General features: G+C 41.0%; 1 protein-coding gene across 2 annotated transcripts in view; it reads right to left on the bottom strand.

Moving 5' to 3' along the window:
- The window catches only part of ccar1 (cell division cycle and apoptosis regulator 1), a 37,932-nt gene extending 24,608 nt beyond the window's left edge, over positions 1 to 13,324 (bottom strand). Inside the window, exons 1-10 of one of the 2 annotated variants that reach the window (XM_012966785.3) lie at positions 13,173 to 13,324; positions 10,423 to 10,544; positions 8,343 to 8,521; positions 8,092 to 8,136; positions 5,368 to 5,400; positions 5,072 to 5,265; positions 4,077 to 4,191; positions 3,241 to 3,439; positions 2,997 to 3,126; positions 2,263 to 2,424 (exon numbers count right to left, since the gene is read on the bottom strand). In XM_012966785.3, coding sequence (XP_012822239.1) covers positions 2,263 to 2,424; positions 2,997 to 3,126; positions 3,241 to 3,439; positions 4,077 to 4,191; positions 5,072 to 5,265; positions 5,368 to 5,400; positions 8,092 to 8,136; positions 8,343 to 8,521; positions 10,423 to 10,498 — 1,133 coding nt within the window. In that variant the 5' untranslated portion in view covers positions 10,499 to 10,544; positions 13,173 to 13,324. The remainder of the gene's footprint in view (positions 1 to 2,262; positions 2,425 to 2,996; positions 3,127 to 3,240; positions 3,440 to 4,076; positions 4,192 to 5,071; positions 5,266 to 5,367; positions 5,401 to 8,091; positions 8,137 to 8,342; positions 8,522 to 10,422; positions 10,545 to 13,172) is intronic. The other variant, XM_012966784.3, reaches the window with a different exon arrangement.
- Positions 13,325 to 14,479: the final 1,155 nt, after the last annotated feature.

The raw sequence follows: 14,479 nt of genomic DNA, 5'->3' as shown, positions 1-14,479 counted from the left end.
ATAGCCCCTGTGCAGCTTTTTAAAAATTGTTTTGAGAAAGCTTTAAAAAGTTGTTTCTTTTTACCTCCATCTCCTCTTATATAAGCTAAAAAAAAAAGTTGCATACATATGATACACCAGTACACATTAAATACAGTAAATGCCAGCAACTAATGTGTAGCTAGTAACAGTTGCTCTGTTATAGACTTTAGTAGATAGCAACCCCTGGAAGAGGAGACAAACTTGCCACAACCCTTTTCTGGCTTCCTGGAGAACAAGGGGGTCCCATAGGAGGACTACAGCATCCAGTCAGGAGCTACCCATTTATCAAGCAATAGTTGTGAAAAGGGGACAGTCAAACTCCGTTCTCAAGCCCTGCACACTCCACAAAAATAAAAACTTAACTGCTCTAGGGCTCTAGACCCTCATAGACTTCTGGTGAGCATCTTAAGAGCTACACCGTCTATGAAAATCAAAAAGAAACTTCCTTTTGAATGAAGAGGTTTAGGATTTCCTAAGAAGAAAAAGAAGCAGAACATTCAATTGTTCTGCCTCCAGAGGATTAAGACCCAGACATCTACCTGGAAAAACATATTGATATAAAAAAAAATTCCCAATGAGACACTTCCTTTCTTGCTGTACTGTGCCTAATATTGCAAATACCTAAGGATTGGAGGGTCCACTTATTGAAGGCTAAGATAAACATTTACTTCATTCTCATTGGGAAAAAAACACTTTTCTCATGCAGACCTATTTTGCACACCTTTTCATGGGCTTTTTTTCACATAAAAAAAAATGAGGGTGCTCAAAGCTGTCGAGGCCCATTTCTATCAATGGGCACATCATAGTTTGAATGAGAAGTTATCATGCTTGCATTACCATTAAAGTCTATGGGGACTGGCACAACGAAGTAAAAATTTTCTAGGCTTGAAAATTCAAGTGACAAATGTTAAACACCTGAGAACAAACAAAGGCTGGGAATGATCTGTGACATTTATTAATTGTTTGATGAGGCTTGCAATATTTTATTTATTTTTTTCAGTAATTCAGAAAGTCTATTCAAAATGGGTTCTGTCTTCTCCTTGATTCAGATCCAAGTCAAAAGGGAAAAGAAAATTGAGGGTTTTGGCATGGATTTAGCTGGATTGGGGAGCTTCCCTGAGTGCCAGGTTTTGGAACCAGATATGGGATTTTATATCTATACTCTATGGTAGGCCCCTGTAGAAGCTGGAAATTAGTCTTTACATAAGCAGAATATTAAGAACCAGGAAAACTTCCCCTATATAAGCAGCATACCAGCTTACTAATAATCTCTTTTGTCCTTTCATGTGTGTATTAGACCTACAAATTAATTCATTCATGCAAATTCATTCATATTTTAAAAATGGTTAGTCACCAAACAAGGTAGGACGTAGGCAGAAGTCTTAAAAATAAGATAGTAATTTATACATGCCAGATAGGATTGACAAAGGCTATCTAACCATTTAATATAAGAATATACTTACATAAAGGATATAATACCTACCTATTTAAAAGAAAGTTTAAAAACCCACTAGCAAAAATGTACATTTACAAGTCAAAATCCTTGCAGATCTTTCTAGGCTTGTGTATTTAAAGAAACTTGACGTGAATATGTATCCAGCTCCCTTGTTCCACAGGAAGTAAAAATCCTGCACTATTCCACCGTGACCACCAGTATATTTGTGATCAAATTAGCAGCAACCGTCCTTGGATTTCTGCCATCCTGCATACAAATCTACTGCTTATACTCAGGGCAGCCATCAGGGGGGACAGTTGTCGCAGGTCTGGTCGATTCACGCTTAAAGGGGAAACGGCCAGTTTTTTAGCTTGGGCTCCCTTTAAACAATTACAGGCTTTGTCATTGGTGGTCAGCAAGTAATCAGATTGGTTGCGCATCGTGCGTACGTCTGACGTCAGTACACACAGGCGCAACCTTTTAAAAGCGAGGATGCAGTGGGGAGCCGGAGGAAGGAGGAGGACGCAGGGGGGAGCAGGAAGCAGAATATTTTGTTGTGAGGGGCTCCGTGATTTCTGATGGCAGCCCTCCTCATACCTAAGCAGCAAAACATCTCCACAAAAACTTCTCCACCCCTTTGGTTTAGATGCTAGCCATTGAACACATATATATCTGTTGCCAATGCAGCAATTTTGTGTTTATCATCAGACTCTCTACATATTCTACATCACAGTCAAGTCTTCCACAAGCCTGCAAACCCCAACTAACAAAGGTCATAATAAGTAAAAGGTCATAATAGAGCTTACCAGTCCAAAGAGAACTTGGAAAACTGAACAGTGTATCGAGGTACAACCCTTCGCGGCCTCCTTGGTGACCTTTCCCTTTCTCGCCGTGGAGATCTTTCTCGTGATCTTTTCCTCTGAGGGGATCTATCGCGGGATCTACGCCTCTCTCTATCTCTATCACGGCTAAGAAGGAGATTGTTGATAAAACATTAACTAAAACAAAAGCTGGAATGGAACAATGTGCCAGAAAAAGTGTGCAAAGGCTATGCATACATCAGTCCCTGTGAAGCTGTAGAATTCTTAAGGGATCAGATGGAAGTGAGTGTAGGAACTGGCCAGACCAATAAAGGGAGAGCATACTTTAATGTAATGTTAATGGTCACAGCTTCATTGCACCCCTGATTAATGCATTTAGAATTTAGTAGTGGGCACAACTTACCCCTTTTTGCTAGTGTATATACTAAAAAAGACACTAGTATGTTGTTTTACAAACATCCTACTACAAGAGAAGACCTGATTTGTTGCTACTTGTAAAATAGAATATGTGTTTTTAAAAGTGTTTTAGAAGTGCAAATTAAAAGATTATAGTATACAGTATATAATATATATATATATATATATATATATATATATATTTATTTATTATTATGATCACATATTTAAAGCACCAGCACTCTACCACAGATGGCTGTATAAATAGAATAAACAGATTACATACTAAAATACAACTGAGACAATAGGGCCCTATAACTTACTTTCTCTCATCCTTCCGGCTTGATATTGAATCACCTCTATCATTTCTACCAGAAAATCTGGATGGAGGCTCAATTCGTCTCACAGGCTGTGGTTGTGACACAATGCGAACAGGTGTCTGTAATAACCCAACTTTAACCCAAAAATGTAAATGGAAAAGTGAATTAAAAAAATGGATAACATGCAGACAATACGGATAACCAAGATACACAAATAACAGCAGTTACTTGTTGGTAAGTGATTTACCTTTCTGCTGTGGTTGTTGTAAGAGAGGAGGTGGCTGGGTCTGAAGTAAAGGGGTGAGTGTGGCAGCGGATATCTGAGCCTGAAGAAGAGTTTGTGCTTGAGGAGGTGGCTGAGTCTGAACCGCATATGCAGCAGGTTGTGCAACAGGCTGCATGACAGTAGGAGGATTCTTTATCAAAGGCTGAGCTGGAGCTGGATTCTATAGCACAGAAAGGCAAAAGCTCCGCTCAATTAAAAAAATAATTATGCAGAGTAGCAAAACATCATAAGTATTTGGTAGGAAACTGTTGGGAAAGTGACATACTATGCCTGTGGATTTAATTTATAACAAACTGTGCAATTTGACTAAGGCTGTAACAGCATCAACCAATAACAAAATGGCCAGAAATCGACTCCAGTAGCTAGCTTTCCTATTAATATAGATTAATAAATAGTGAATTCTAAACACTTTAAGGGCAAAGACACACAAGGTGATTAGTCGCACGACTTTTTGAAAAGTCGAGGTGACTAATCTGCGCAGCGAAAACACGCAAGTGATTACCGTAGTTGCGGCAATGTCCATTATATTCTATGGGAGAAAAGTTGGGATTAGTCATGGCGACTGGCTTAATTAAAAGTGGCGGCGACTAATCGCCCCGCGTGTTGACCCTAAACACTGTAAAATGCCATTGCTGCACATTTAATAATCAATTAATCATAAAAATCAATAACTAGATGTCATGCATATAGCATACTAATTACTAGGTGTTAATTGCACAAGATTTCAGGCAGGAAGTACAGCTGTGACCCATCTCTATGGGCTGCTCCTGTTTTATATGTGTCCGAAAATTTAGCACCTGATTTGGAAGAGTCTGGATCCTCTGTGCATTCCATTTGAATGGCATATTGGGATTGTAAGTGGCTTCCACCAACACCCGATCACCAGCTTGGGGTGACTTTCCTTTAACAGCTCTGCAGGAATAAAAATTATTTCTGTTCTTATATGAAGTTCAATATAATATATTAGACAGAGATTCTGCTTGTACCTTAGTAGTGAACAACAGGTAACTCAAAACCCCTGTGCTGTAAAATCAATGCAATTACTCCCCTGGCACCCCTTACATTACAGAAAAGTTATCCATATTTACAGTTTTAACAAAATATGAGGGTTTAGACCAATCCTGCTGAAAGTGCTGGCACTTGGCTGAATCTCAAATTAAACGCTGAAATGAGCATCTCCTTTTACTGCTAGGTCAGCCTCTAATCTTTTGGATAAGTTTTTTACTAGATGGTGGAACACTGTTTTTTGTTTCCATTCAGCCACAAGAGCATTAGACTCTTGGCACCCCAGGCTGTTTCTCGGACAGTGGATAAATACAGGCTGAGAAATCAGCCCCTACGCTCCAATCAGCCTACCCCTGTGCATGCATCTTGAGCCCTGTGTTGGCCCAGGTGGCCATAGCCTTTGTGGGGGTGGACACTGATTTATCAGCCTGAATTACAGTTGGCATTTAGATCAACCCACAGGTGTTGAGTTGCGTTGAAATGAGTGTTCTGTGCAGGCCATATGACTTTTCCCTTCCCATCTCTGTAAACAAATTCTGGGTCCTCCCCCAGAATCTGACCAGAGCAGATTCTTTAATGCAATTTTTAATGACAGTAATATAATTAACATGCCCTTGGTTCCCTAGCAAAATAGCATTTGTTATACCAACAGTCAATTATAAAGACGTACATTGGTCATCTGGGATGATAAATCACACATACATAAATATTTAGTTTCATAAGTGTACAAGTGTTATCTTCCAAAACATAATCAAATCATATATACTGTACTAAAAGAATATCTTACGTAAGCTGAAAAAATACATCTTCATCCACAAATCCAAATGTCTCATGGAGCTTGGTAACAACCCCTGTGAATACTCTTTGCTTCTGAGGCTGAGTCTGCTGCTGGCTTGACCTTGGTGTTGGATATGAAACGGTTATCTGGGCAGCCTGTTGGGGAGTGGACAGCGCAAGGCTTGTGGGTAAAGCTACAGCAGGCTGCGCAAAAGGGAAAAAACATAATACAAATTAGAAATAAGCTTTTGTTTATTAAGAACTGAATAGATGCAATAACTGACAATAAAATGCATTTACACTTACCTGAGTTAATATCGCCTGCTGGGGTTGCTGCAGCTAAAGGAGGCAATAAAAGAGAAGGAAATGATCACAATGAATTGTAACTATCAGCACAATTCAGCCAATACCATTATTACTACTACAGACACTGTCTGAAAATAAAATAAGGAAATGTGGAATACAGTCTTTTTTTTAAAGGAGAACTAAAGAAGTAAAAATGTTGTACATTATGTTTTGGGCTCCTGTGCCAGCATAAGGCAACCATAGCCCTTTAGCAATAAAGATCTGTGCCTCCAAAGATGCCCCCAGTACCTCCTCATCTTCTTACCTGCTTCTTCACTGCACATGATCTGTGCTGCTGTCAGTTACTCAGCTTAGGGTCCAACTAACAATTTATTATACATATAGAACATAAATGTAACAGTATCAGGCTGATTGGTAATTAATACACATGATTACTACATGGTAGATGGTGGCATCATAAATTAATCAGCCCAGTAGCATCACCCTGTATGGCAAACTTTATTTTCTTCTTGATAATTTCTGACAACCCCTAAGCTTAGTTTCTCTACAGTTGCTCAGAGCACACTGGAGTATGTGCAGTATCACTGACACTTTCCAAAATGGTGATACCCCGTAACAAATTTGAAATCCTGGATGATTGCTGCTATCGAGATGCTGAAACTTTAGACTGGTGCAATAAGTTCAGTATATAAAATATGCCATTTTTAGCCATATACATTTTTAGGGTTTAGCTCCTTTAACAAACTGTACTATTTAATCACTGTGTATCAAAATTTTTATAAAGAACTTTGCTTAACTATGATAAGAATAGCCTAATGCATCACTTTAAATACCAGCAGGACTTCTGTCAAATTAACATCAGGTAAAACCCCTTCTGGGAAAACAAGTGGTTGTGTGAGCAATAGGCCATAACAACAAGTACTAAGTATCCGTTTATCTCAGTAAGCCATCACTTAAAGACAGTATTGATGTCAGGAAGTTAACAAAATATCCAATCAGCCCTTCCCATAGCTCTGCTACAAAGTGTAACTAGATTCTCCCTAACCCAGATATGGCTGTAGTGGGCTTTGAGGCCCTGGAATTAACAGGTGTAAACAGACATATAAACAGAGTCTCACAGACTCAAAGATTGAGCAGATGGAAGAATTTCTGGTTGACTGGAAATGCATATGCACCTTGGGCATTTTAATATATATAATCATGAAACTATTTAAATGTATTTATAAAAACATTTTTCACTAAATGTGGCATTTCACAAACATACAAGACTGCATGTTAAAAAATGGCCTATTCTTAGCAATTTTTCAATTGGTCTTCATTTTTAATAGTTTTTTAATTATTTGCCATCCTCTTTGGACTCTTTTCAGCTTTTCAAATGGGGGTCACTGAGCCCAGAAGCTAAAAATCTAATGCTCTGTGATTCTACAGTTATTGTTACCTTTGATTAGTTATCTTTCTATTTAGGCCCTCCTCTATTCATATACCCCCCTCTTTTTCAAACCAATGCCTGATAGCTAGGTCCCTACTGGACCCTAGCAACCAGATATCTGCAGAAATTCCAGACTGAAGAGCTGCTGAAGAGATGTACAAAAAGTTAAATAATTAAAATAAATTAAAAACATGAAGACCAATTGCAAACTGTTTTAAAATAGCACTTTCTACATCATACTAAAAGTAAATTTAAAGGTGAACAACCTTTTAATTTACACTACCACTACAGGTATTGCTCATTAGAGATGTGCACCTCTCAGAAAACTGATAGCAGTTTGACATTAATCAGGCCATACGCAGAGATCCAATTTTTAGATCACATTCATATGGTGTCAGGATCTTCCTGCTGGCCTGGATAAGCACAAGGGCTCTGGGCACACGGGGAGATTAGTCGCCTGCAACAAATCTCCCTGTCCGCAGGCGACTAATCTCCCTGAATTGCCATCCCACCGGCGAAAATGTAAGTCGCCGGTGGGATGGCACACGCTGCGCAGGCGATTTCGGCAAATCGACGAAGTAGACTCGCGAAGCATTTTCGGCGACTAATCTCCCCGTGTGCCAGAGCCCTAAGGGTGAAGACACAAAGAGCTACTTAGTAGCAGCTACTAAACGGCATAGACAATACTGAGAATTGCCTCTGATAAAACACAGGTAGAGACAATAATCAGTAAAAGATTAGCATTGTCTATTTTAGTAGCCATGACAAGCTGCTACTAGTAGCTGTGTGTCTTCACCCTAAGTAAGCATTTTCAGACCATACACAAAATGAGACCAGATTAATCAAATTAGCAGACTAAAAAAAAAAAAGTGTAAGGTAAAACTTTGGAAAGAAATCTCTACAAGTCAAGGAAATTTGTGGTAAAACAGTTACAGTCTAATGCACTTTTAGTAACTATGCCAGTGTTTACACAACGTTTATAGATGTGTGCCATTTTCTTTCCAGACACATCAATGGACATTGGCAAGTCTACTAAACTGTATTGTTTTGGAATACATTGAAGTAACTTTGAGGTAACTTCTTTTTGAAACCATCTTTACAATAAAATGTAGGCAAAGAGAGATGTTAGTACTAGCACCCAATTAGGTATTTCATTTTATATCACCTATATCAAGTTTTTGAGTGTAAAATGAAATACATTGTTTAATAAACTGCCCCTAGGAGAAGCAAGATATTTTTAGCTGCTGTACTTTGTACAAAACTTCAAGATTACAAACATCAAATTTTTTACAGACCTGCTGTTGCACGCTGTATATTGTCTGCTGGGGCTGGGTATATTGCTGAAAATAAAATAAAATTTATTGTTTTGAGTCTAAATAGTTTAACAAAAAATCAAACTAATAACTCCTTGTTTATCAGTTGAAATGGTTCCTCTAAGGGAGCAAAAAGATCATCCACATAGAAAAAGAAACATTTAACTTCCAAGTTACCTAAATCAATACATATAATTACTGAACACACATAATTATGAAAAAAATGATTTTACCTGCTGAAGAGCAGCAGCAGCTGCAGCGGCTGCTGCCTGTTGCTGCAAAGCAGCTGTCTGGGTTAGCTGATAGTTTGCTGGAGAAGGCGAGGTGAGGCCAGCTGCTGCAAGTGCAGACTGTTGTGTATAAATGGTGGGAGATGCCCCAAGCAATGATGGCTGCTGGACAGCTAGGGGAGCTAAGAACAGAGTACAAAGCATAAGTTTTACTGCAGAGCTAAATAAACAAAAAAAACTAAAAAAAAAAAAAACAAAAAACCTAGACATGACATTATTTGTGCAGAAGCAGCTGGCCAGTTATATTGCAGAAAGCAATATACGCCTTTAATATTAAGGCTACTATAACGTATATAAGGGGGAATTGCTTAAAATGCACAACAAATCTTTCTTGGCTATTATTATTTGTGCAAGCTGCCATATTGCTTGACACAGCGGAGACATTTTTCAAAAGCTGAAACAGAACAGCACATCATTCTATGAAAAAGGAATGCAAGTAAGGAAAAAAAAGTAGTGTAAAGCCCATATGACAAAGTAACAAACACCATTAGACAGATGTACAGATATGGGATCCCTTATCCAGAAACCAATTATCCAGAAAGCTCCGAATTATGGAAAGCCTGTCTCCCATAGACTCCATTTTAATCAAATAATTCAGAAATTTTAAACTAATTTCCTTTTTCTCTGTAGTAATTAAGCAGTACCTTGTAACTCAGTGCTGTCCAACTGGCGGCCCGCGACCCCCCTCTGTGTGGCCCCCCACCTGTCTGGCTGCTTTGATGGCTTACTCTTGTGTAAGCTTTAAATGGTATCAGTACTGTGATTAACTGCCCCCCCCTGCATGGTTCTCACCTCAGATTCAGGCTGTCATCAGACTGTATTGTTTAAATATGTAATCCCCTGTGTTGTTCACACCTTTTAATCTCTGCATTGTTCACCCCCTGCAGTGTTCACACCTCAGGCTCAGGCTGTAATCACCCATATTGTTCCCCTGTTCACACCTCAGGAGCAGTAGAAACCCACAAATAATCCCTGCACACTACAAAAAGAACATATACTGAGGTGGTACTTCAATTAAAAAGTTTTTTAATATATAGTTTTTTAATATACAGTGCAGACTGTAGGAGCAGTGCCAGCATTGTGTCACTGTAGGCTGCCTGTGTGTGCCATACACACAGGCATCATAGGGCAAGCAGAGTATGGCACACACAGGCAGGGTAGGGAAGGCAGAGTATGGCACACACAGGCAGAGTATAGCAAACACAGGCCAAGTATGGCACAAACCAGCCAAGAATGGCAAACACAGTGAAAGTATGGCACACGCAGGCAGGATAGGGAAGGCAGAGTATGGCACACACAGGCAGGGTAGGGCAGGCAGAGTATGGCACACACAGGCCAAGTATGGCACAAACCAGCCAAGAATGACACACACAGTGAAAGTATGGCACACAGGCAGGGTAGGGAAGGCAGAGTATGGCACACACAGGCAGGGTAGGGCAGGCAGAGTATGGCAGGTTTTTGCTGTACTACAACCATTAATATGGGTATGGACATGTGATAACATGGGTGTGGTTTCAAGTGGGTGCAGTTTCAAAAAGGGGAGTGGTCAAAACTGGCTTCCATTATCGGCCCTCCACCACGTAGGTCGGAAAAATTCCGGCCCTCGGTACAACAGAAGTTGGACAGCACTGTTGTAACTGATCCCAACTAAGATATAAATAATCCTTTTGGATGCAAAACAATCCTATTGGGTTTAATTAATGTTTTATTGATTTTTTAGTAGACGTAAGGTATGGAGATCCAAATTACGGGAAAAGACCCCTTATCCGGAATACCCTTGGTCCCGAGCATTCTGGATAACGGGTTCTATACCTGTACTACAATTCAAAATTTGAAATCATGATGTAAAGTTTCTTATAAGTTCAAGCATTTGACAAATAAGATACCTGTGTTAATTCTCCAGAATTTGTTTAACTGCACAACAACCCTTACTTGATCTTGACTCTTCCCGAGGGAGTTCTCCTGATACCAAACCATTGCATAAAATCAAGAATAAGAAGCAAAAGCAGCAATACAAATGTACCTGGCTGTGACACAGCAGTTGCTGTAAACTGGGTGGCCCAAGGTGGGGGATTCTTCTGTCCTCCAAACTGAGCCATGGTGGTTCAAAGGTCAACAGATTGGGACTGCTTTTATAGTTATGACCTGTCAAAATAGTGATAAAATTAGCACATTTTCTGTGCATTTATTAGCAACACACAAATTTCACATTGCTTAATAAACATATGCTAAAATGAGAACCTTTAAAATTACTTGCCATTTTGTCACATAAACATGGAAATTGAAATTTTTTCACCGTGAGTAGTGTCTAGAAAGAAGGAGTGACTCTGATTGTCTAAGACTGCCTACTTAAAGGAACAGTGACATCAAAAAATTTAAAGTGTTTTAAAGTATATAAAATATAATGTGCTGTTGCTCTGCAAAAAACTGGTGTTTTTGCTACAAAAAAGCTACTATATAAATAAGCTGTTGTGTAGTCATGGTGGCAGCCATTCAAGCTGAAAAAAAGGAGAAAAGGCACAGGTTACATAGCAGATAACTAGTAGATAAGCCCCATATAATGGGGGTTTATCTGTTATCTGCTAAGCAACCTGTGTCTTTTCTTCTTTGAATGGCTGCCCCCATTGCAAACACAGCAGCTTACTTATATAAACTATAGTAGTCTTTCTGAGGCAAACACACCAGTTGTAGCAATGCAAGGCAACTGTACATTATATTGTAATTACTTTTATACACTTTCATTTTTTGGTGTTACTGTTCCTTTAATATACGAGAGGCTAGATGGATTGGTTTTGTATATATCAATGTGTGCCATTCCATAGCAGTGCTTATGATTACATTGTGCTCCCCTAGAGGCCCTGAACATATCACACTTGCCCCTATCAATAGCCCTGTAGATATCACACTGCACTGCCCCAGCATTCCTATAAATATATCCTGTGATATAAATACAGGGACAAACTTTGCACCAGAGAGTGCATGTCTGCTTGCTCACTGTATCTGACATCTTCACAGTAGTGTGAATCTAGACACCAATGCATATTGCCATGCCAGCCAGTCGGAGAACTGTGCATATCACATCACATTGCATGCTCCGGGGTGTTCTGTGCGTATCACTGTGCTGCTAAGAGGTGTTCTGTGCGTATCACTGTGCTGCTAAGAGATGTTCTGTGCGTATCACTGTGCTGCTAAGAGATGTTCTGTGCGTATCACTGTGCTGCTAAGAGATGTTCTGTGCGTATCACTGTGCTGCTAAGAGGTGTTCTGTGCGTATCACTGTGCTGCTAAGAGGTGTTCTGTGCGTATCACTGTGCTGCTAAGAGGTGTTCTGTGCGTATCACTGTGCTGCTAAGAGGTGTTCTGTGCGTATCACTGTGCTGCTAAGAGATGTTCTGTGCGTATCACTGTGCTGCTAAGAGATGTTCTGTGCGTATCACTGTGCTGCTAAGAGGTGTTCTGTGCGTATCACTGTGCTGCTAAGAGGTGTTCTGTGCGTATCACTGTGCTGCTAAGAGATGTTCTGTGCGTATCACTGTGCTGCTAAGAGATGTTCTGTGCGTATCACTGTGCTGCTAAGAGGTGTTCTGTGCGTATCACTGTGCTGCTAAGAGGTGTTCTGTGCGTATCACTGTGCTGCTAAGAGATGTTCTGTGCGTATCACTGTGCTGCTAAGAGATGTTCTGTGCGTATCACTGTGCTGCTAAGAGGTGTTCTGTGCGTATCACTGTGCTGCTAAGAGGTGTTCTGTGCGTATCACTGTGCTGCTAAGAGATGTTCTGTGCGTATCACTGTGCTGCTAAGAGATGTTCTGTGCGTATCACTGTGCTGCTAAGAGGTGTTCTGTGCGTATCACTGTGCTGCTAAGAGATGTTCTGTGCGTATCACTGTGCTGCTAAGAGGTGTTCTGTGCGTATCACTGTGATGCTAAGAGATGTTCTGTGCGTATCACTGTGATGCTAAGAGATGTTCTGTGCGTATCACTGTGCTGCTAAGAGATGTTCTGTGCGTATCACTGTGCTGCTAAGAGGTGTTCTGTGCGTATCACTCTGCTGCTAAGAGGTGTTCTGTGCGTATCACTCTGCTGCTAAGAGATGTTCTGTGCGTATCACTGTGATGCTAAGAGATGTTCTGTGCGTATCACTGTGATGCTAAGAGATGTTCTGTGCGTATCACTCTGCTGCTAAGAGATGTTCTGTGCGTATCACTGTGCTGCTAAGAGATGTTCTGTGCGTATCACTGTGCTGCTAAGAGGTGTTCTGTGCGTATCACTGTGCTGCTAAGAGATGTTCTGTGCGTATCACTGTGCTGCTAAGAGGTGTTCTGTACATAATACATTACAGTGAATGTTCACAGTTTGTGAATATCACAGAAATATGCACAGACAGCAGGGAGGATGCACAGTGAAACACAGACACCAGTGGACATGCAATGCTCCAATAGCTCACACTGCATGCTCCAATAGCTCACACTGCATGCTCCAATAGCTCACACTGCATGCTCCAATAGCTCACACTGCATGCTCCAATAGCTCACACTGCATGCTCCAATAGCTCACACTGCATGCTCCAATAGCTCACACTGCATACTACCAGGTGCCCTGTGCGTGTTACTGTGCATACTAAATATAAGTTTCAATGCCATCTCACTGCATTAGAAAAAGGTTTCCCCCAGGCACAACCAAAGACTGTATTGATCAGCATTCCCACAGAAGCAAAGTACATAATACCTTGCAGTCCTTCACCTTTCCCATTTCCCCTTCACAGCAACACCCACCTTTAGCAACCCCTTCTTTGTGTACTGCTGCCTCTTTCTGGCATTTAGGGCACCTCAGTTCTGCCTTACAGTCAGATGTCCTGGTCCTTTCTCTGGATGGGCCGCAGCAGCTCCATAGTGGTACTTTCAGGAAGTAATGATGTCACAGCCATGTGACCACGTAGAGGGCGGGATAACATGACGTCAAATGGGGGCGTGTCTACCTTATGTTCGCGCTAGGAATCTGCCCCCCTACAGCACCACGTGACAGGCTAGCAAATGATGCTGGCTCTAGCGCTGTTTTTGCGCAGGGTGGGAGAAAGAGATCGGTATCTGTTTTAGGAGTAGTGCTGCGCTATCCTGTATCAGGCAAAAGGAGGGGGCAGTCTGTGATAAGAGCTGGGGCGGCCGGTGTGACGCTACCGGGTTATATGTAGAGCTGGTTTAAAGGGGCGCTCCACCCAAACGCAACTAAAGCTAAAGAAAACATAATTTGGCATTGCGATATATATCTATTAAAAAATATGTAGCCTTCTTGTGATTTGTCATGTAATAAAATGTTTTGGAACTGTTACCGAAGCTGGCTGCATTGTTTCAATAAAAATAGTCTAAATCTTGAACTCAAAATATCTTCTGTAGTGATAACAGGAGAACACAATCTAGGAATTCTATTAAGTAAAAACTCAATGGATTTGTGGAAGAATTCACAGCAGACCATGTTCTTACTCTCATAGCATGGCATTGAAGAATTCTGTGGTACATAAATCAGCACTGCAATAGCATAGTCTAATCCCAGTAGCACAAGCCACCAGAATTCTAGCAGGTTAAAGGAGACATATCCTATAAAAACAATGAATGTACCAGGGCCGGGCCAAGGTATTTTGGCACCCTAGGCAAGGGCTTCAATCAGCGCCCCCCCCTTCCTGATTGCCCCCATGTACCTGTGCCAGGCTGCCAGCAGCCATTTTATTGCTCCATGTGCCTGTGCCAGCAGCCATCATAAAGCTACTATGTACCTGTGCCAGCAGCCATTACGTAGCCCCATGTATTTGTGCCAACAGCCATCATATTGCCCCCATGTATCTGTGCCAACAGCCATTGCCACCATGTACCTGTGCCAGTGGCCACCATATTGCCCCATCTGTACTTGTGTCAGCAGCAGCCAATCCCTCATATTGCCCCAAGCCCCCAATCTGTACCTGTGCCAGCAGCCATCATATTGCCCCAAGCCCCCAATCAGTACCTGTGCCAGCAGCCATTATATTGATTCCAAGCCCCCAACCTGTACCTGTGCCAGCAGCCATTATATTGCCCCAAGCCCCCAATCT

The sequence above is a fragment of the Xenopus tropicalis genome, chromosome 7, assembly GCF_000004195.4.
Source record: "Xenopus tropicalis strain Nigerian chromosome 7, UCB_Xtro_10.0, whole genome shotgun sequence".
NCBI lineage: Eukaryota > Metazoa > Chordata > Amphibia > Anura > Pipidae > Xenopus > Xenopus tropicalis.
Note: the sequence above shows the minus strand (reverse complement) of the source record. Positions and strands in the feature narration are given on the sequence as shown.